The 24,744-nt window shown below is 39.5% G+C and overlaps 1 protein-coding gene across 1 annotated transcript in view; it reads left to right on the forward strand.

The window, feature by feature from the left end:
* Positions 1 to 24,744, forward strand: part of LOC126271942 (scm-like with four MBT domains protein 1) — a 161,551-nt gene that overhangs the window by 39,427 nt on the left and 97,380 nt on the right. The window contains exons 4-5 of the mRNA XM_049974369.1: positions 14,082 to 14,171; positions 17,587 to 17,710. Of these exons, the coding sequence (XP_049830326.1) occupies positions 14,082 to 14,171; positions 17,587 to 17,710 (214 nt within the window). The remainder of the gene's footprint in view (positions 1 to 14,081; positions 14,172 to 17,586; positions 17,711 to 24,744) is intronic.

The raw sequence follows: 24,744 nt of genomic DNA on the forward strand, positions 1-24,744 counted from the left end.
TCTGGGCAGTTCTTCCGCAGTTCCTGTATATACAGGTCATTAGGATAGTGTCAGCTTTTTCTCTGAGTTCTGTTCTTGCTGAGTTGGTCTTAGGACAGCAGTGTTGTTCTTTGATAGAAGTACTGTTCCAGATGAACTGCTAATCCAAAAACATCCTAAATCCTATCACATTGTGATACAGTTATGTTGAATTCACAATTCTTTAAAAGTCTTGATTGTAGTAAGTATTTGATTGACATCCGATTGATTGCTTCTGACTGAAAGATCTGTGCTCTTTTTACATAAATTTTCATGTATTAAATTTTGCTTCTGATGTAACATAACTCATACTTTGGGCTAAAACATAAAATCACTTGAAATTATTTGTATCTTATGATAATAATCATTTTACTTGTATTTACACTTTCTGTTATCGTCCTGGGAAACAGATTTTTGCCTTTGTGTGTGTGTGTGTGTGTGTGTGTGTGTGTGTGTGTGTGTGTGTGTGTGTGTGTGTGTGTCCGTCCGTCCGTCCGTCCGTCCGTCCGTCTGTCTCTCTATATACGTGTGAATATATGATAGAAATAAAATAGAAAGAAACTTCCACATGGGAAAAATATATTAAAAACAAAGATTCCAAGACTTACCAAGTGGGAAAGTGCCGGTAGATAGGCACAATAAATAAAACACACACACACACACACACACACACAGAATTTCGAGCTTTTGCAACCTGCGGCTGCTTCGTCAGGAAAGAGGGAAGGAAAAGGAAAGATGAAAGGATGTGGGTTTTAAGGGAGATGGTAAGGAGTCATTCCAATCCCTGGAGCGGAAAGATTTACCTTAGGGGGAAAAAAGGATAGGTATATACTCGCGCGCGCACGCACACACACACACACACACACACACACACACACACACACAAGCAGACAGAATATATGATAGATTTTGTGAGGAATATCTTTCATGAAAAATCCCACCAAGCCTGATATGAGAGTACTACCCCACTTGTTTTTAATACCTTTTAAAAATGACCTTTTGCAGTAATTGAACTACTTCAATTCAGATAACAAGTTTCCCATAAAAGATGATGTTTTGTTTAATATGAATTAATTAAAACTTAAATAAGAATAGGTCAGTTACTTTCAAAAGACATTGCCTTGACAAGATATGCTTCCCAGTTCATATTCTTCAGATCAAATACACTCATTTAACATTCATAATAACAATATCCTATTCTATTTTTTGGCTCTTTTATTGTAAATATTATATGTTTTTACCAATCTTCGTAATGTCAACCCAATTCAGTCAACATATTGGAGATGAAGAGCATGCATGTAGAACTTGCACTCTGTGAAGGACTCACCTTATAATAGTGATGTCACATCTTACTACATCAGAAGAAGCCTTGTCAGCTGAGGGAAGGTGTGTGACACAGACAGCTCCGAGAGAATGTTGATTGTTGAAATGGTTGAAAAATTGTGTTTATTTCCAAAGCATCTTATATGACTTTGGAACAAATGATGCCTGTTGTCTGGGCTCCGAGACCATACTTGGGTCATTCCAGCAACTGGCAGAGATGGTTGAGAAGACCAGCCTTGCAAATGGAGTTCCAATGACACTCACAATTCGCTGCATTGTATCCATAACTGATTGTGGCCTTTGGTTCTGAGTCAAGTGGAAGAACTGAACCAGAGAATTCAAAGGTTCTGTGACAAGTGATAAGGTAGGCTGTGGCTTCCTGGACTTGCATCATTAAGATTGAGAATTGCAGGGTCTCCTTAAATGGGTCAGGTGTGCATTACGTGTCGGAAGCTGCTACTCAGGTACCTGACTGTGTGTTAAAAATTAAAAAAAAAAATTAGTGACTAACCATCCATTCCAGATAACAGAAGTATCAGTGAAAGATTGAAAGAAATGCCTCCCACAGGTGAAAGTATTAAACTTCTGATGGTAAACTGCCAAAGCATTCACAATAAGCATTCATGAAAGTGGCGAAGCTCACGTAATACTAGGTACAGAAAACTGATTGAAACCCAAAATTGATAGCAGTGATATTTTTCGCGAAAATTTAAGTGTGTATCAAAAGGCTAGCCAGTGATAAATGTAGGTGTTGTATTTGCTGCAGTAGACAAGAAACTCAACACCACCAGGACAGAAATTGAAGCTGCATGTGAGAGTGTTTGGGCAAGACTCAGTATCAAGGGTGGGCATAAAATAATTGGGTTCTTCTATCACCAACCAGAGGTGTATCTAAGAGCTCAAATCGAAAACCAGTACTAGGCACAGAAGGGAAAGTAGAAAGGTGGAAGGAGTGTATAGAGGGTCTATACAAGAACGATGTACTTGAGGGCAATATTATGGAGATGGAAGATAGTGTAGATAAAGATGAAATGGGAGATATGATATTGCGTGAAGAGTTTGACAGAGCACTGAAAGAACTAAGCCGAAACAAGGCCCTGGGAGTAGACAACATTCCGTTGGAGCTACTGAGCCATCCATGACAAAACTCTTCCATCTGGTGAGCAAGATGCATGAGACAGGCAAAATAACCTCAGACTTCAAGAAGAATATAATAATTCCAATTCGAAAGAAAGCCAGTGTTGACAGATGTGAAAATTACCGAACTATCAGTTTAATAAGTCACAGCTTCAAAATACTAACGCGAATTCTTTACAGACGAATGGAAAAACTGGTAGAAGCTGACCTCGGGGAAGATGAGTTTGGATTCCGTAGAAATATTGGGACATGCGAGGCAATACTGACCCTACGACTTAACTTAGAAGCTAGATTAAGAAAAGGCAAATCTATGTTTCTAGCATTTGTAGACTTAGAGAAAGCTTTTGACAATGTTGACTGGAATACTCTCTTTCAAATTCTAAAGGTGGCAGGGAAAATACAGGGAGCGAAAGGCTATTTACAATTTGTACAGAAATCAGATGGCAGTTATAAGAGTCGAGGGACATAAAAGGGAAGCAGTTGTTGGGAAGGGAGTGAGACAGGGTTGCAGCCTCTCCCCGATGTTATTCAATATGTATATTGAGCAAGCAGTAAAGGAAACAAAAGAAAAATTTGGAGTAGGTATTAAAATCCATGGAGAAGAAATAAAAACTTTGAGGTTCGCTGATGACATTGTAATTCTGTCAGAGATAGGAAAGGACTTGGAAGAGCATTTGAACGGAATGGACAGTGTCTTGAAAGGAGGATATAAGATGAACATCAACAAAAGCAAAACGAGGATAATGGAATATAGTCGAATTAAATCACATGATGCTGAGGGAATTTGATTAGGAAATGGGAGACTTAAAGAAGCAGATGAGTTTTGCTATATGGGGGAGCAAAATAACTGATGATCGTCGAAGTAGAGAGGGTGTAAAATGTAGATTGGCGATGGAAAGGAAAGTGTTTCTGAAGAAGAGAAGTTTCTTAACATTGAGTATAGATTTAAGTGTCAGGAAGTTTTCTGAAAGTATTTGTATGGAAGTGAAACATGCACGATAAATAGCTTAGACAAGAAGAGAATAGAAGCTTTTGAAATTAAATGTAGTACTACAGAATAATATTGAAGTTTAGATGGGTAGATCACGTTACTAATGAGGTACTGATTAAAATTCGGGAGAAGGGGAATTTGTGGCACAACTTGACTAGACGAAGGGATCGGTTGGTAGAACACTTTCTAAGGCATCAAGGGATCACCAATGTAGTATTGGATGGCAGCATGGAGGGTAAAAATCTTAGAGGGAGACCAAGAGATGAATACGCTAAGCAGATTCAGAAGGGTGTACGTTGCAGTAGGTATTTGGAGTTGAAGAAGCTTGCACAGGATAGAGTAGCATGGAGAACTGACTGAAGACCGCAACAACAACAAGCTTTCAGTTATATGGTAATTTAGATTACATGCCTATCACAACCAGAAGATGGATAGTACAGTTTTAGCAGAAATTCTAGATAAACTTACAGTACTAGGTAACTAGATGAGATGTCAAATAAAATGAAGCAACTTCATGAACTATCTCAAAATAATAAAAAATTCGACAATTTATGCACAAAAGTAGATAATGTTTCCAAATCAGAGGAAACCTTAGCTACCTTATACAAGAATTTCAAAACAAAAATAGTGTTTTGTGATGTGGTTAGACAAGAAATGAAAATATAGTTTAAAGTTTATGGTAAGATGACATCATCAGAGAAATCATCTTCAAGCAATTACAAAAATATAAGCAATCAAATCTAACTGAAGATAAGGTAGAAATATTAGAACTAAATAGGAAACTTAAAAATTTCTAGTGATCCAAATGCTGTAACTGATTTGCAGAAACATCTGGAAGTAATGGTGGAGCAAAAAGTGCATGAAAAATTAGATACCAACAGCGCTAACTCTAATTCTAACTCTTAATAATAAGAGGGAATTACAGAAATTATGGAAAGAATTAGAAGACACTAAACATGAACTTGGAAACAAAACACTGCTTGTCACATTGGATTATCTCCAGAATTATTAAAACAGTTATAAATAGGAAATAGTTAGTTGTTATAAGCAGTTTCCAAAGTTTAAACCGGAAGGGGAAGTACATCCAACATAATTCTTAAGAGTACTTTCTCAGTTTGTGCCTTAGAAATGGAATGATAATTTTAAAAAAATAAATTTTACACTTGAGTGTTTACTAGGTAATGCAGCAGAATGGGAAACCCCTCAATTGTGGGAAGATATTCAGGAAAAATTTAAGAGAAAAACAAGATGTGAAAAATGACTTTATAACATTGATACAATAAAAATGTCTAAGTCCTCAGGATAATCTGCCCTCTTCGTAGACTGGACAGAGCAGCAACTATCAGGTTCCGAGTTAATTGCTCCTTTTTTTTTCTCCTTTAGTTTTCTATGAGGCATCTTCCTCCTTAACTATTCTATTGTCTTTCAGCTTTCTTCTACTATCTTAGAGAGAGATTGCCAACATGTAGGGTAGTTGTTAAAAAGGTATGGATATAACTCTATTGCGAATACATAAGTATAGCATAATTTTCGTAAGTTGTCGCAGGAAGGTCAAAAGCTACAATATTAATTTAAAAAATACTGGAGTACAATAAAATTAGCCATTTATTTGTACAAGCTTTATAGAAATTATCCAAATAATTTAATATACTTTTTATATGGAATACTGTTTTTTTTTCTTTCCATATAAACAATAGGTTGGGTTTTATGTATGTTTTATAGGGCAGGTTAACTACTGGAATGATTAATATATTTTTCTAAGTACAGTAGTACCCGTCACATGTTGGGTATATGTTGAGTGACCAAGTACCCACACATTTCTTAAGGTCAACAAAACTGGCAAAGACATTAGGACTAATGATAGCAATTAAATGTAGAATAATGTGTGACTACCAGATCTTTACTGGCTATCCATAGGGATGGGTAAGGATCAGTTTTCGGGATCTGTGACGGTGAAACCGTGCCAGTCTGTTCTGTAGAGAATGCTGACCATCGTCTCCCACCATCACAGTGAAAGACCTTAGCAGAAGGGGAACCTTGGATGGGGAGGTGGGAAAGGAATCTCTCTTTGGGGTCTACCACCTTTTTCTTCTTGATCCTAATGTACTTATACTTTCTTCTCCATTAGGAGTCCCAGTTCTACCCTCCCTCTTTCCATATGCATATGGTAGTTCCACAGTAACCCTTCTTTTATGCAGACAATATAGCGGTAAAGCCATGTGAGTGTGACAAAAATGACGTAGTGAGACGGACTAAAGTCTTTTTTCTCATTAAGACATTCAGTTTTCTCCAGTAAGTTGAATGGTTGTAGCTTGTATTAGTGACATCATCTGAACATGGGTGACATACTAATATAAGCTAAGTTGGTCAGAGGCACTTATGTAACACATAAATAATAACAGGTTGAGAAATAGGCATGATAAGAGAAAAGGGGGAAGTAAGAAACTATCATATTATGTACATTTTGGGTAAGGTCATTAGGCTGAGGAGAAATCTTCAATACTAGAAATGGGAAAAATTGTACAGACAGAGACTAGACATATCATTGTAAGCTTGAAGCTGGAGTGATTCAGATTTGTAGATGGGTAGGAGGGTGAGAGGGTAGTTTTACTTAGGAAGATGGGAACCTATAACTGAAATCAGGTGAATCAAAAGAAGGAAGGACCTCAACCAATTTGATAGGAATGAGAGGGTAGGTTCACCATGAAAGAAGGAACCTATAATCTGTGATCAGGGGAATCCAAGAAAGGAAGGACTTGAACCTTTCTATAAAAAACAGTAAAAATAAAAAAAAAAAGGAGCAGAAGCACTTACCTTGCGAAGGCAAAACAGAATGCTCAATGTATCTGTCCAGAGACTTAGATGAGGATAAAGTGAATACAAAAACACAAAACAAGGAAAGTAATCTGAATGAAGATAGGGAAGTAGTCTCCAAAATAGTTAAAGCGTGTGGACGTATCGTGACGCGATTGATTCCTTAGACTTTCCCTTCTGAATACACATTGAACGAGAACAATCCTGAGATTTATAAATGTGGAAAGTAAAATAAGATCAAATACCAATATGTAACTGCCCCCCTGGTTAGCCGTCTAACACATGGCTTTCCTGTCAGGAAGGAGTGCCTGGTCCCCGGCACAAATCCGCCCGGCAGACTTGTGTCGAGGTACGGTGAGCCGGCCAGTCTGTGGATGGTTTTTGGGCAGTTTGCCATCTACTGCAGCGAATGCGGCCTGGTTCCCCGTATTCTGCCTCAGCTACACTATGTCAATGATTGCTGCGCAAACAAGTTCTCCATCATGTACGCATACACCACCGTTACTCTACCATGCAAACATAGGGGTTACACTCATCTGGTGTGAGATGTTCTGGAGGAGGGGGGGGGGGGGGGGTTGGAGGTTCGGTGTGGAGCAGCGGAGGGATGAAGTGGACTGTGGTAGTCATCATGAGATTGTGGACCGCTGCGGCGGGGGCGGGGCATCTCCGTCGTTTCTAGGCCCCTGGTTAACATACAATACAATATGTAACTCCTTAAGGTAAATGGCAGGGTAAATTTAGTATCTCATGGTGATTAGCAAACCAAAATTTATTTTAAACAAGTAGAGTGTGAAAGTTGGAGAAAAAGTATATGAAAGAGAAAGTGCCTCTTGTTTAATTAAGTTTTATCTTAAGGTAATATCTATCTTTCTGAGATACAAAGATAGAAATCTTTACATGGTCAGAAACCAAATGGCTTTTAAGACATGGTGACAATTATATGTATCAGTTTGATGTTGAATGAAATGCATTGAATTTAAGTCACACGAGACCTCAATATAGAAGTGAAATTAATGTGTGTATTGCTTATAACAGAAGCCACACAGTCTCTAGTTGCATAGGTTTTTCCACACAACACCTTTTGTCTTAGTGGGGAAATCTGTAGTGGTAATGTTGCTATAGAGCATAGCAATACGTCTCACTTTCTTTTTACTAGATAGATGAAAGATGTGTTTGTGAAAAATATGACTTTTATTAGTAGTAGCTTGAAGAGCATCTACTGTGCCTAGGTTTGCTGTAATTTATGTGTAGATATGAGAAAGAAAAATGCGGTCACACCGGAGAATGTGATGACAGATGTGTAATTTAAACTGGCCACTCAGGGGTCACCCACACTTTGCAGTCATGCTTTGGGGGCGCTGTTGACTCCAGAGAAAAAAGGGGCCTAACAATAATTGTTAAACACTAAAGAAAATGCTATGCTATCTTGAGTTAAGTACGAACTTATGGTTTTGGTCAAGCATTGAAGCATCATGTGTTAACAAATTGTCTGGAAAGCTTTGTTAATTATCGGTTGTTGTGAATTGAGAACTTATTTAAATTTAGAAGAATCATGGAAATGGTGTTTTGTGATTTCATAGTCAGTTGTTTAAACGTAGAATCTCTCTTACATGGCACTGCGTAGCAGGAACACAACATCAAGAGAAAACAAAACAGCGACCAGGGAATTCAGAAAAGAAGGCAAATATTATTACAGGGAACGAATAAAGACTTGGCATCTCGTGATACATTGATCACTTAAATCAACCTACAACAGGAAAAACACCTCTGAGTTTAGAGAGAACCTCAGTTCACTTGTACACAAGTTCCCCGATCATACTGTAATTGTCAGTGGAGACTTTAATCATCCAACAATTAATTAGGAAAATTACAGTTTTGTTAACATGTGAGCATGATAAAAACATCTTGTGGAATATTACTAAATGCCTTCAATGAAAACTACCTAGAACACATAGTTAAGAATCCCACTCGTGATGGAAATATATTGGATCTAATGGCAACAAATAGAAGTGACCCCATTTGAGGATGTCCACATCGAAACTGGTACCAGTGACCATGACACAGTGATGGCAACATTGATTACCAAAGCAAAAAGGACATCTAAACCAATCAGAAAGATATATATGTTCAGTAAACTAGATAAAAAATGAGTAGTGTCATATCTCAATCAGGATCTGGAAACTTTCAGTTCCGGGTAGGAGCATGTACAGGAACTGTGGTTCATGTTTAAAGGAATAGTTGACCATGCTCTGGATCCATATGTGCCCAGTTGAACAGTTCATAATGGGAGGGAACCTCCATGGTATACTGACACTGTAAAGAAACTTCTCTAAAGAAACAGAGATTACTTCAGAATAGGTTTAAAACAAAGCCTAGTGCTATAGATAGAGAATTCTGGTTGTATGTAAAGGCTGTTAGTGGCACCAAAGTTAGTGTCCAGTCCCTAGTGAATGAGATAGTACATGAAATTGAGGGCAGCAGAGCAAAAGTTGAAATGCTTAACTCAGTTTTCAGATGTTCCTTTACAGTGAAACACCAGGAGAATTATCCCAATTTAATCCTTGTATCACTGAAGAGGTGAATGAAATAAGTATTAGTGTCAGTGGTGTAGTGAAGCAGCTGAAATCATTAAAATTGAACAAAGCTCCAAGGCCCGACAGAATCCTTGTCAGATTCTACACTCCTGGAAATTGAAATAAGAACACCGTGAATTCATTGTCCCAGGAAGGGGAAACTTTATTGACGCATTCCTGGGGTCAGATACATCACATGATCACACTGACAGAACCACAGGCACATAGACACAGGCAACAGAGCATGCACAATGTCGGCACTAGTACAGTGTATATCCACCTTTCGCAGCAATGCAGGCTGCTGTTCTCCCATGGAGACGATCGTAGAGATGCTGGATGTAGTCCTGTGGAACGGCTTGCCATGCCATTTCCACCTGGTGCCTCAGTTGGACCAGCGTTCGTGCTGGACGTGCAGACCGCGTGAGACGACGCTTCATCCAGTCCCAAACATGCTCAATGGGGGACAGATCCGGAGATCTTGCTGGCCAGGGTAGTTGACTTACACCTTCTAGAGCACGTTGGGTGGCACGGGATACATGCAGACATGCATTGTCCTGTTGGAACAGCAAGTTCCCTTGCCAGTCTAGGAATGGTAGAACGATGGGTTCGATGACGGTTTGGATGTACCGTGCACTATTCAGTGTCCCCTCGACGATCACCAGAGGTGTACGGCCAGTGTAGGAGATCGCTCCCCACACCATGATGCCGGGTGTTGGCCCTGTGTGCCTCGGTCGTATGCAGTCCTGATTGTGGCGCTCACCTGCACGGCGCCAAACACGCATACGACCATCATTGGCACCAAGGCAGAAGCGACTCTCATCGCTGAAGACGACACGTCTCCATTTGTCCCTCCATTCACGCCTGTCGCGAAACCACTGGAGGCGGGCTGCACGATGTTGGGATGTGAGCGGAAGACGGCCTAACGGTGTGCGAGGCTGTAGCCCAGCTTCATGGAGACGGTTGCGAATGGTCCTCGCCGATACCGCAGGAGCAACAGTGTCCCTAATTTGCTGGGAAGTGGCGGTGCGGTCCCCTACGGCACTGCGTAGGATCCTACGGTCTTGGCATGCATCCGTGCGTCGCTGCAGTCCGGTCCCAGGTTGACGGGCACGTGCACCTTCTGCCGACCACTGGCGACAACATCGATGTACTGTGGAGGCCTCACGCCCCATGTGTTGAGCAATTCGGCGGTACGTACACCCGGCCTCCCGCATGCCCACTATAAGCCCTCGCTCAAAGTCCGTCAACTGCACATACGGTTCACGTCCACGCTGTCGCGGCATACTACCAGTGTTAAAGACTGCGATGGAGCTCCGTATGCCACGGCAAACTGGCTGACACTGACGGCGGCGGTGCAGAAATGCTGCGCAGCTAGCGCCATTTGACGGCTAACACCGCGGTTCCTGGTATGTCCGATGTGCCGTGCGTGTGATCATTGCTTGTACAGCCCTCTCGCAGTGTCCGGAGCAAGTATGGTGGGTCTGACACACCGGTGTCAATGTGTTCTTTTTTCCATTTCCAGGAGTGTATATTGAATTTGCAGCTGAGTTAGCCCCTCTTCTAACTATTGTCTATCATAGATCCCTCGAACATAAAACCGTGCACAATTCTTGGGGAAAAACACAGGTAAGAAGGGTAGTAGAAGTGATCAGCAAGACTGTTGTCCAGTATCTTTGATACTGATTTGTTGTAGAATCTTAGATCGTATTCTGAGCTCAAACTTAATGAGGTACCTTGAATAGAATGACACCCTCGATGCTAGCCGCCATGAATTTTGAAAACATCAATCATTTGAAACCTAACTCGTGATTTTCTCACATGACATACTAAAAGCTCTGGACCAAGGCTGTCTGGTAGATGCAGTATTTCTTGATTTCCACAAAACATTTGACTCAGTACCACACCTGTGCAATTGTAAAATGTACTATCATATGAGGAATCAAGTGAAATTTGTGACTGGATTGAAAATTTTTTGGTAGGGAGAATGCAGCGTGTTATCTCAGATGGAGAATCAGCCTCAGGTGTAGAAGTAACATCAGATGTGCCCCAGGGAAGTGTGTTGGGACCGTTGCCATTCATGTTGCACGTTAATGACCTTGCGCACAATATTAATAGTATCTTCAGACTTTCAGTAGATGATGCAGCTCTCTATAATGAAGTACTACCTGAAAGAAACTGCATAAATATTGAGTCATATCTTGATAAGATTTCAAAGTGGTACAAAGACTGACAACTTGCTTTAAACATCCAGAAATGCAAAATTGTGCCCTTCACAAAATGAATAGTATCCTATTCAAAGTTAGTGTCCAGTCCCCAGTAAATGAGACAGTACCTGAAATGCTCAATTCAGTTTTTCAGATAGGATCGGCAAACTCATACAAACACCAGGCTGAAAAACTTTGTAGAGATATGAAATGGAATTATCACATAGGCTCTGTCATGATTAAAGCAGGTGGTGGATTTTGCTTTATTGGTAGGTTACTGGGGAAGTGCAATCAGTGTACAAAGGAGACTGCTTACATATTTCTTGTGTGTCTGGTTTTAGAATATTTCCCAAGTGTGTGGAACCCTTACCAGATAGAACTAACATTGAACATATACAGAGAAGGTGTGCACAAATGATGACAGATTTGTTTGATTCATGGGAGAGTGTGACAGAGTTATTGAAGGAACTGAACTGGCAGCCTCTTTATAATAGACATAAACTATCACAAGAAAGTCTATTGACAAAGTTTCAAGAACCGCCTTTAAATGTGACTCTAGGAATGTACTACATCCCCTATCCCCACGTTGGGATCATGGGGATAAGATTAGAATAATTGCAGGACACACAGAGACATTTAAAAAATCGTTCTTCCCACTCCAAACATGAATGGAATGGAAAGAAACCCTAATAACTGGTACAGTGGGATGTGCCCTCTGCCGTGCACCTCATGATGTAGATGTAGATATCCCAACTGTATTTATTTTGAATATGTGTTATACCCATGTGAGCAATGCACCGACTGGTGCAAAGCACACGGTTCATCGTGGCCGCTGCCGTGACGCTCCTTGTTTATGGTGGTGAACAACAGTTGTCTGTATGTTTGTGTGTTGTTCTTTTCTGCTTATTCGTGAGTAAGAAACACTTGGTTTGTTTTAAAAAAAGATTTAGTATGTCACTTAAGAGTGACAGTGAGGAAAAGGTTACTAGTACCTTCAGAGCAGGCTAAAAACCAAGGGAAATGCCGTAAATATGGTAGTGCTGGTAGCATACCAAAAGTGGCATGTAATCACAGTTATGGACTTTGTAAAGTCTCGGAGCATTCTGCTGCAGACTGTAAGCATTTCCATACAGCATTGTGTAGCCACAAAACTAAGATGGAACAAGTTTTATTTATTACAAATTCTATTCAGGTACAGAAAGTACAACGTATTAGGGAGAAACAGAATGATCGAAAACTGGTATTTTCTATTTCTTACTTTATTTAGAGAGAAGGGTGGCAGGGACAAATTAAAAGTGTGTTCAGCATTTTCTGCAGCATTTTGCAAGTCAATTGTAAACATTTTCAGTAACTTTCTGCATAGTATTTAAAAATCTATTCTTGCATAGGAAAAACTGGGGATAGGAAACGCATTAATATTTGGACTGATGGCATCAAGGAACTGATTTGTTAACACATCCAGAGTTTAAAATGATGTTCTGCACACTGTATATGAGAGAAAGTAGGTTAACCAGTATATACAGATAGTATTGTTGTATAAGTTACTTGTAATAGGTGTACACATTATGTGTTGTTGTTTTGTTGTCTTCATTATGATAAAGAAAATTTGTCAATTCTTGACCAGCAAGTCGGGTTATGTAAGCCACACATTAGTAACTAAAAAATTACTGTTGTTGTAATTTGGTTTTGTTGTTTCATTCAGACTTGCAGTTGAAAGTATTTACTGTCTCATCTAACAATCAGAGTAATGTGGAATTGATTCCTTGAAGCTAAAACGGAAAATAAAATTATTTACTGTCCCGTCTACTGATCAGAGTAATGTGGAATTGATTCCTTGAAGCTAAAACGGAAAATGAAGCAGCCCACTTCTGCAAGTACCAGCTTTATTACCAAGTTTTCGCTCGTGAGTTTAGTTCTTGGATTTGGAACACCACGCACAGATATATGTAGTTATTGTGAGCAATGCCCGCGTTTGAAGTATAAAGAGGGTGGAGAGAAACCCAAGACAATAGCTTATGAACTTCTTGTACATAAACACTGTGCAAAGAGATTTTATGAACTCATGAAAGCAATGGTAACATGTGATGATACAGCTTGTTTTGTGTTTGATATGGTGCAAAACCAGCCTTTGTTTCATACAGCTTTGAGGGAGGGTTTTTTTTATCGGTACCTCTGACAGTATTATCTGGGTCTTGTTCGTCACTGTGGCATCAGGTCAAAACAAGATAAAACTGGTGTGTCATTTTACAATTAGGGAGAAAATGATGCTGTGCGGGAAAGTTCACAGGTCTGCAGTGTACTGTTTCACTATTTGTTTGAGTTCTGTACTGCAAACCCACAAATAAAGAAAATCAACCTGCATCCACTACAGGAGGAGAAGTTGAAAGACATTAAGTCACTTTTAAGTAAGTTAGGCATTACCGAGTGCCATCATGCAATGCCATTCTGGCAAAAGGCATTTTCACAAAGAAAAAAGATGCAATAAATGACTCTTCTGATGATTGGCTCTGAAAGATTGTATTACCTTCATGTGAGCAATGTCTAAACTTAATAAATTACATATATCATTGAGTATTAGCCTTTACACAAACAATCCTTAAAATATTTTTACTTCCAAAATGTCTTAACTCCAAGGCATATGACGCTGTTACTACCACTTGTAATGGTGGAGGATTTTGGAGAATCAATGCCAGAGTCAACAATGCAGTTATGAATAAAATATGTTGTAATGATAAGTCTGTTTCAAATTAATTATCTGAAAATAAATATCATATTATAAAAATTGCTATTTCATGGATTTGAGACACTTTGGAAATAAGTTCTTCAATTCGTTAATCACCAAATGTCCTGCTAAATCTGATAAATGATGTCAGTTATAATTTTTCAACATAATTAAAGTGTAGTCTGATGGCTCTCAATGATCATAGATTATCAAGTGAAACTCATGTGAAAATGATGCTCAAAATGTAACTACATTGTGTGTGATGTGTCCATTGTTGATTTGTCAAGTTTTGGTTGCAGGATGGATTCATACCAGTGGACCGCATCAAACAGGGAATGAAGGTGGAAGTACAGGATAGGATAAACCCTTATCTGTTATGGGTAGCAACGGTGAGCTTTTATGATATTTCAATTCTATATACTTTTTATTTTCATTTGGTCTTTCTTATAAGATTATCATCATTTTAATCAATTTGGAGGCAAAAATACTCCTTCAAGGAACATGCATTTCCAAGCTTGACTGCTAATTCTTTTACATTATGAAATGTTCTCACATAAACAGTCTGCTTTGCAAAACAGGAGATGACTGTTGCAAACTGTGCATTTAGGTATTTACTCTTCATCAATTATTGTCAATTTGTAATAAACAAAGGATTCTTTCAGAATGTACCATATATTCTCATAGGATTTGTTGGTATCATGCATTTATTTGAAGGAACAGCTTCATCCATTCAAAAGACACAAAATGGAGAAACAGTCTGTGTGAAGCACCCCCTCATCCACCGTTTGTTAATGTCTGTGTTACACTACAGCACACATTTTCAAAAGACTTTTCAAGAAATGAATGGAAGTAATTAAATGGTGAATGTTTTCTGTTGTGACACACTCATAGTTTCAGAAAAAATAGCAAAGGTTTGTTTACCTTACTAAAAACTTGTAATTTAAAGTACATCATTTTGAAGTGATTCGAATTTTTATCTGTTCCAAAAACCTGATTTGGTTTTCCATGGTTTTACCAAATCATTCTAAGCATATACCAGGACAGTTGTTAACTACAAGCTATAGCTGCTGCCGACCTTATTTTCCCACATGTGTATCTGAAATTAACATTTTATATACTAATATCATTATGTCTATTTAATTATTATTCATTACATTTAACTAAATGTTCCATAATTGCATTCAGTAATGTTACAGTGTTCCTGTAGAGTAAAAAATGGTATTAAAAAGCATGATATTTATTTAGCAAAAACTGAAACTTTGGGTTATGCCTTACAGCAGGGCTTGTCATGGGTGAAGCCTCGTCAGAGGTGATTTCGTATTATTTAGCAAAAGATGAACTGATAAATGTTAACTTTGTCTTCTCGTCTTTGTGACCAAAATCAAGATCTGCTACAGTAAACCCAAGTTCAGACTTATTGCTCTACCTTCTTTCACTATTTCTTATCTGTTAAAGGTAAAGAATATTGCTCCTCATCAACTTCACCAACTTTCAATGAATTTTTGTTGATGATAAAGCATCCAAAACATAGAATTTTATGATTACACAAAGTCTGTTTTATCTGTCATAATGAAATATACCAACTTGACTACCTTTAAAAGCCATTTGAGCAAAACTGTATTGTGCTAATCAAGTTGACAATTGAGTTTTGTTGTTCTGTAACAAGTACCAATATAACAAAAACAAAGTTATATTGATATCAACACTATATCTGTGGCAGCCTGAGAACTTCCCCTGGACTATCGTATTACTGTGATATTGAAATGTTCCTCCTTTACTCTCTATAAACACTGTAGGTGTTGTAGCAGTTTTTCTGTTTATTGTCTTTTTTTTTTTTTTTAATCTGTTTATTCTCTTTACCGTCATTTTCTATTCAGTCCTTTTGACCAGTGAGCACAACTCTCACTACCCATACTGAATGTTCTCGTGTTCATTTCCTGCCTTAAAGTTCAATAATTTCATTCTTTATCCATTTTTAATTTTGTGGTGTATAATTACACTGTCATTTGCATCTATAATCTTATTATGTGTACTTCTACAGCTCACATTTCTTCTTTCCTGTTACCTTGAAATATTCCCCTCTGTATACATTTGCTGTTATCGCGATTGTAGCTCACAAATATTTACAAAGCTGTAGTACTCGGAATGCACAGCTGCATTTTCAGTTAAACTTTTCACCTGTCAAATTCAGCTTAAGTTTGATGAAGAGAGAGAGACATTTTTCTTTTTATTTTATTTATTTATTTGTTTTTTTTAGTGTCCCAAATTTTTACAGGTGTTATATTAGAACAAATAGAAAAAGTACTGGTGGACATATGTCCATAAACAAATAGATGTTGGAAAAATATATCGATCATCCCGTCATATGAAAGCTATTTGTTGGCACTATGGGAAGTGCTGTGTGATTACCACTCTTTCTTAAACATCCTTCAGCTCTCCTCAAAGAGTAGCTTAGCTGTGCCAACACATCTCTTTGCATTTGGATATGGTCACATCTGTGGGAAACACACTCCTGTAATGTGTGCATGTTTAAGATGGCTATGAGATACACAAATACCTTCAAATGAGCACATGGTAGAAATCTAATTGTGTGTTAGGTACCGTTTTAGTAGGAGTAGAAAATGGTGTGGTGCCCCATTGTGCATAAATCATATTTGTTGTCTTTCTGCAAGTGTAACTTTCACCAGTGCCACAGGTAACATACTGTGATAAATTGGTGGTAAATGGCACCTGATTGTTTATCTGGTAAAGTGTAAGGCCCTGTGAGTCTTGTCATCCACAATTACTACTCACAGGTTGCTACTAGAGCGAGCCAATGCCTCGCATCTATGATCTTTCAACGATTTGCATCTGTCCCCATGTGGCTATTGTGGTAATTTATTATCCTACTGTGTGTGAATCCTGCTCGATCCATAAATAAATTGTATGTTATGAACTATAATTTGGTATTGTTGTCTTCTGTCGCCTGAGAGCTTGCATATTCTGTAAGTGATATGGGTAAAGTAACTACTCATGCAGAACTGACTGTGCAAGACCATGGTTTTTGCTTTCACTGGCTCCAATTGTTCTCACATTCCTTTCAGGGTCACCTTTTAATTCACTGTTCGATATCTGGTGTGCAATCTGTGCAAAGTCTACTGTGATCCCATGTCCTTGATATGAATGATCCCATGTTTGCAGGTCGCTAGAACAGTCTACCCAACAGTTTTTTCATACAGGATGCAGCACTGATGATGTGGTTTGGCATACATGGCAAGTGCCTCTCGATTAATACTCTTGGCTAAACCAAAGCAGAATTCTGTGTCTACCATTTTCTGTTTGGATTTGGAGGACTGCACTTCACTGTTTACATTTTTCACACTCCATGTAATCACTCAGTTTGTCGTGATGACAGTACAACCTCAAAACAAAACGTACAGAATAGTGCACATAGCAGACAGTTGTAAGTGTTGTTTGTGTCTTACAATAGGATCACAGTCAGAAGACTAAGTGCAGAGACAAAGATGATGACTAAGAAAGGAGCAACTTGGAAAAGTTAAGGACCATAAATGCAGATTTTAATTTTACTTCTGCTCTCAGAATGACAGTAAATTGTGACTGTGTGTGTGTGTGTGTGTGTGTGTGTGTGTGTGTGTGTGTGTGTGTGTGTGTGTGTGTGTGTGTGTGTGTGTGTCTAGAGAGAAAGCTGTCGGATTAAACTGTATTCACTAATGCACTTCTGCCACACCAAATTTCTGCAGATTCCATTGTTTGCGTAAGGTGAGTGTATCATCATTTCAGTAATGTGTGTTATAATGATTTCAGATTGTTGAGAATGTGGGAGGTCGCCTGCTACTTCGTTATGATACACCAGACTCAAACTTCCCTGACTTCTGGCTATTCTACAGCTCTCCTCGACTCTTCCGTATGGGTTTTGCTGAAGAGAATGGTAAGTATTATTAATAAGATTTTTTGTGGTGGTCAAACCTACTCACAAAACTGCATATGTGAACACATTATAGTTAAACCGCACTGCTTTTATTACTGTAGTATCACTTACAATGCTGATATTGATTTACAGAAAGTGTGATTCACTTATGGAAGTACAAAACACATTCCTTACACAAAACTAATAAAAACTTAAACATTTTGTAATTATGTACAGTGGATCAAATCCAGGTTATGTTATTTTACCATATTGATTATGTAAGATTTGTTGTTCTGCCTTCAACAAAATACTTTACTTGTTTATAGGGCATAGAAAAATTTCCGCTACCAGCAGCATCCACTATGGATAATATTCACTTTCTTTGTTTTACACACTCTAATTGCTCTAAGACCGTGCCGTCAGCAGTGAGTTTTTAATTACTAGTGCAATTTGCGTGGTTATTGTGTTTCTAGTTCATGTCTTCACCAAGCACAAAAAAGTAGCTACAAAGTCAAGAGCTTTTTTTTTTGTTTCAATCATCTGTGGACTATCTGTCATAATTGATTGTCTGGTTTGGACCTGGACTGCCAGTAATATACAGAGTTTCTCTGGTTGAGTCATCACAAACATAAGGAGTGAGGTATTCATTCAGCCATAAAAACTTCAAACACAAAGTCATATCATATCTGATTGATAACTCTTACTCCATAGAAGGATTTCTGAATATGTGTTCGTGTGTGATATATATATTGTAGCATAAGACAGTCATGTAATTGGTTAGCATGATGCTATTTTTCACTTAAAAAAATATACTTCGATCATAAATCTTATCCCTTTCACATATGATACCTGAAATTTTCAAATAACTGACTGTGTGTGATTATGCTCCTTCCTCATAAACTTCTTTCTTACAGGTTTTTTCTACAATCTTTGTATTGTGTTCCATGTAGTAGTATTTGGTTCCACTTACTGATTTGTTTCACACCCAAGCAACTTGTTTGCTTATACAAATCTATGCACACATATACCATAAATATGTAAAAATAAATAAGTTGTTGTTTGGTATTTAATAGTTGAGCCTTTGACAAAATTGAAGGTATCTGCTCTGACAACAGCAAACCACAGGGATAAAATATCCAGAGGAAAAAATATATAATGAAACTGGGATTATTTCTGTGGGAAATCCTGAGTGAGGCATTGCTTTGGGAATGAGGTGAGAGGAACATTAGTGCTGAAAAGTTAGGATATTTTTATGTGTGTTGTGACAGTATGTTTTCACAACAAGAAACCTCTATTTTATTAAGTTCACTCTTTCCCATGTCTTATTATTCTGCATTACTACATATTTAAGAATGAGTGAAACTATTAAAATCAAGCAAACATGAATTCAGCCAAACTGAATGAGCCTAACAAAATGTACATACTAGGACTAGATAGAGTGAATCAGGGTGACAGTTTCATGACACCACTATGCAGTGTCTTGTTAGAAATTGGCCTAAGAAATTGAAACCAATAACTTTTTGGAATATGGTGACTCAAGGACATATTGTAGTATTTGCTGTGAACAAAAAATCCTAACATAAAGTTATTTATGTCAATGAAAGATTTGACTGTGCTCTTCTAAAAAGCCAATATCAACTTATTAAATATGTTGTCAGTTATTTTAGAAAGATGGTACTTTTTATTGATTGCACAAAAATATAGACAAGCAAAAATAAGTTTCAGTGTTACTTTTTCTCGGTTTTTGTGATATTTTTTCATATTTTTATGTTATTTTCTGCCAATTTTGGTGTTATTTTCTGTCAGTTTTGGCATTATTTTATGCTGACTTTAGTATTAATTTCTGATGGCTTATTTTTGAAGTATTTTATGTTCCTTCTTTTGTCTTATTCCATTGTTCCTCATTGTCACATTGAAAATGAAAATATACCTATCAGTTACATTATATTTATGAAAGCTGCAGGTCACATTTATTGACATTATCAAAATAGAAATGTTGTTGTTGCGGTCTTCAGTCCTGAGACTGGTTTGATGCAGCTCTGCATGCTACTCTATCCTGTGCAAGCTTCTTCATCTCCCAGTACTTACTGCAACCTACATCCTTCTGAATCTGCTTAGTGTATTCATCTCTTGGTCTCCCTCTACGATTTTTACCCTCCACGCTAGCCTCCAATGCTAAATTTGTGATTCCTTGATGCCTCAAAACATGTCCTACCAACCGGTCCCTTCTTTTTGTCAAGTTGTGCCACAAACTCCTCTTCTCCCCAATTCTGTTCAATACCTCCTCATTAGTTATGTGATCTACCCATCTAATCTTCAGCATTCTTCTGTAGCACCACATTTCGAAAGCTTCTATTCTCTTCTTGTCCAAACTATTTATCATCCATGTTTCACTTCCATACATGGCTACACTCCATACAGATACTTTCAGAAACGACTTCCTCACACTTAAATCTATACTCGATGTTAACAAATTTCTCTTCTTCAGAAACGGTTTCCTTGCCATTGCCAGTCTACATTTTATATCCTCTCTACTTCGACCATCATCAGTTATTTTACTCCCTAAATAGCAAAACTCCTTTACTACTTTAAGTGTCTCATTTCCTAATCTAATTCCCTCAGCGTCACCGGATTTAATTTGACTGCATTCCATTATCCTCGTTTTGCTTTTGTTGATGTTCATCTTATATCCTCCTTTCAAAACACTGTTTATTCCGTTCAACTGCTCTTCCAAGTCCTTTGCTGTCTCTGACAGAATTACAATGTCATCGGCGAACCTCAAACTCTTTATTTCTTCTCCATGGATTTTAATACCTACTCCAAATTTTTCTTTTGTTTCCTTTACTGCTTGCTCAATATACAGATTGAATAACATCGGGGAGAGGCTACAACCCTGTCTCACTCCCTTCCCAACTACTGCTTCCCTTTCTTGCCACTCGACTCTTATAACTGCCATCTGGTTTCTGTACAAATTGTAAATAGCCTTACGCTCCCTATATTATACCCCTGCCACCTTTAGAATTTGAAAGAGAGTATTCCAGTCAACATTGTCAAAAGCTTTCTCTAAGTCTACAAATGCTAAAAACGTAGGTTTGCCTTTTCTTAATCCTTCTTCTAAGATAAGTTGTAAGGTTAGTATTGCCTCACGTGTTCCAACATCTCTGCGGAATCCAAACTGATCTTCCCCAAGGTCCGTTTCTACCAGTTTTTCCATTCGTCTGTAAAGAATTCGCGTTAGTATTTTGCAGCTGTGACTTATTACACTGACAGTTCGGTAATTTTCACGTCTGTCAACACCTGCTTTCTTTGGGATTGGAATTATTATATTCTTCTTGAAGTCTGACGGTATTTCGCCTGTCTCATACATATTGCTCACCAGATGGTAGAGTTTTGTCATGACTGGCTCTCCCAAGGCCGTCAGTAGTTCTAATGGAATGTTGTCTACTCCCAGGGCCTTGTTTTGACTCAGGTCTTTCAGTGCTCTGTCAAACTCTTCACGCAGTATCGTATTTCCCATTTCATCTTCATCTACATCCTCTTCCATTTCCATAATATTGTCCTGAAGTACATCGCCCTTGTATAGACCCTCTATATACTCCTTCCATATTTCTGCTTACCCTTCTTTGCTTAGAACGGGGTTTCCATCTGAGCTCTTGATATTCATACAAGTGGTTCTCTTTTCCCCAAAGGTCTGTTTAATTTTCCTGTAGGCAGTATCTATCTTACCCCTAGTGAGATAAGCCTGTACATCCTAACATTTGTCCTCTAGCCATCTCTGCTTAGCCATTTTGCACTTCCTGTCGATCTCATTTCTGAGACGTTTGTATTCCTTTTGTGCTTGCTTCATTTACTGTATTTCTGTATTTTCTCCTTTCATCAATTAAATTGAATATTTCTTCTGTTACCCACGGATTTCTATTAGCCCTCGTCTTTTTACCTACTTGATCTTCTGCTGCCTTCACTACTTCATCCCTCAGAGCTACCCATTCTTCTTCTACTGTATTTCTGTCCTCCATTCCTGTCAATTGTTCCCTTGTGCTCTCCCTGAAGCTCTCTACAACCTCTGGTTCTTTCAGTTTATCCAAGTCCCATCTCCTTAAATTAGCACCTTTTTGTAGTTTCTTCAGTTTTAATCTACAGTTCATAACCAATAGATTGCGGTCAGAGTCCACATCTGCCCCTGGAAATGTCTTACAATTTAAAACCTGATTCCTAAATCTCTGTCTTACCATTATATAATCTATCTGATACCTTTTAGTATCTCCAAGGTTCTTCCATGTATACAACCTTCTTTCATGATTCTTAAACCAAGTATTAGCTATGATTAAGTTATGCTCTGTGCAAAATTCTACCAGACGGCTTCCTCTTTCATTTTTTCCCCCCAATCCATATTCGCCTATTATGTTTCCTTCTCTCCCTTTTCCTACTGACGAATTCCAGTCACCCGTGGCTATTAAATTTTCGTCTCCATTCACTACCTGAATAATTTCGTTTATCTCATAATACATTTCCTCAATTTCTTTATCATCTGCAGAGCTAGTTGGCATATAAACTTGTACTACTGTAGTAGGCGTGGGCTTTGTATCTATGTTGGCCACAATAATGCGTTCACTAAGCTGTTTGTAGTAGCTTACCCGCACTCCTATATTTTTATTCATTATTAAACCTACTCCTGCATTACCCCTATTTGATTTTGTATTTATAACCCTGTATTCTCCTGACCAAAAGTCTTGTTCCTCCTGCCACCGAACTTCACTAATTCCCACTATATCTAACTTTAACCTATCCATTTCCCTTTTTAAATTTTCTAACCTACCTGCCTGATTAAGGGATCTGACATTCCACGCTCCGATCCGTAGAACACCAGTTTTCTTTCTCCTGATAACAACATCCTCTTGAGTAGTCCCCACCAGGAGATCTGAATGGGGGACTATTTTACCTCCGGAATATTTTACCCAAGAGCGACATCATCATTTAATCATACTGTAAAGCTGCTTGCCCTCGGGAAAAATTACGGCTGTAGTTTCCCCTTTCTTTCAGCCGTTCGCAGTATCAGCACAGCAAGGCCATTTTGGTTAATGTTACAAGGCCAGATCAGTCAATCATCCAGACTGTTGCCCCTGCAACTACTGAAAGGGCTGCTGCCCCTCTTCAGCAACCACACGTTTGTCTGGTCTCTCAACAGATACCCCTCCGTTGTGGTTGCACCTACGGTACAGCCATCTGTATCGCTGAGGCACGCAAGCCTCCCCACCAATGGCAAGGTCCATGGTTCATGGGCGGGGGGAGGGGGGGGGGAGATAGAAATAATTTATATTAAACCCACTAAATCTAATCAGTTATGGAAAAGTAGCTTTTCAACTGTAGAGCCCTGAATATTTTTCCAAAAAATGGCATTGTCATAACTTCAGAGTTCTCTTCTGAGACTCCACGCCACTGTTTCATCAGCACTTCACAGTAGTGTCAAAACAACTGCCCAGAGTCAAAATTTGAGCATGGTAGACAACTTACTTTCAGCTCAACACGAGACACATTCACATATCCTGCTGGCATGGAAAGTTGCTTTTGTACTAAATTATGTAGGAATAGGATAGTTAACATGGCTGAGATCAGCCTTTCTGTGTACACATAATACTCTTCACTGTGTCAGCATTAACAGTGTTCATTATCATTCTGTGGTGGAATGTGAACACATACACTCCTGGATATGGAAAAAAGAACACATTGACACCGGTGTGTCAGACCCACCATACTTGCTCCAGACACTGCGAGAGGGCTGTACAAGCAATGATCACATGCACGGCATAGCGGACACACCAGGAACTGCGGTGTTGGCCGTCGAATGGCGTTAGCTGCGCAGCATTTGTGCACCGCCACCATCAGTGTCAGCCAGTTTGCCGTGGCATACGGAGCTCCATCGCAGTCTTTAACACTGGTAGCATGCCGCGACAGCGTGGACATGAACCGTATGTGCAGTTGACGGACTTTGAGCGAGGGCGTATAGTGGGCATGCGGGAGGCCGGGTGGATGTACTGCCGAATTGCTCAACACGTGGGGCGTGAGGTCTCCACAGTACATCGATGTTGTCGCCAGTGGTCGGCGGAAGGTGCACGTGCCCGTCGACCTGGGACCGGACTGCAGCGACGCACGGATGCACGCCAAGACCGTAGGATCCTACGCAGTGCCGTAGGGGACCGCACCGCCACTTCCCAGCAAATTAGGGACACTGTTGCTCCTGCGGTATCGGCGAGGACCATTCGCAACCGTCTCCATGAAGCTGGGCTACGGTCCCGCACACCGTTAGGCCGTCTTCCGCTCACGCCCCAACATCGTGCAGCCCGCCTCCAGTGGTGTCGCGAAAGGCGTGAATGGAGGGACGAATGGAGACGGGTCGTCTTCAGCGATGAGTCGCTTCTGCCTTAGTGCCAATGATGGTCGTATGCGTGTTTGGCGCCGTGCAGGTGAGCGCCACAATCAGGACTGCATACGACCGAGGCACACAGGGCCAACACCCGGCATCATGGTGTGGGGAGCGATCTGCTACACTGGCCGTACACCTCTGGTGATCGTCGAGGGGACACTGAATAGTGCACGGTACATCCAAACTGTCATCGAACCCATCATTCTACCATTCCTAGACCGGCAAGGGAACTTGCTGTTCCAACAGGACAATGCACGTCCGCATGTATCCCGTGCCACCCATCGTGCTCTAGAAGGTGTAAGTCAACTACCCTGGCCAGCAAGATCTCCGGATCTGTCCCCCACTGAGCATGTTTGGGACTCGATGAAGCGTCGTCTCACACGGTCTGCACGTCCAGCACGAACGCTGGTCCAACTGAGGCGCCAGGTGGAAATGGCATGGCAAGCCATTCCACAGGACTACATCCAGCATCTCTACGATCGTCTCCATGGGAGAATAGCAGCCTGCATTGCTGCGAAAGGTGGATATACACTGTACTAGTGCCGACATTGTGCATGCTCTGTTGCCTGTGTCTATGAGCCTGTGGTTCTGTCAGTGTGATCATGTGATGTATCTGATCCCAGGAATGTGTCAA

Source organism: Schistocerca gregaria, chromosome 5 (assembly GCF_023897955.1).
Source record: "Schistocerca gregaria isolate iqSchGreg1 chromosome 5, iqSchGreg1.2, whole genome shotgun sequence".
Taxonomy (NCBI): domain Eukaryota; kingdom Metazoa; phylum Arthropoda; class Insecta; order Orthoptera; family Acrididae; genus Schistocerca; species Schistocerca gregaria.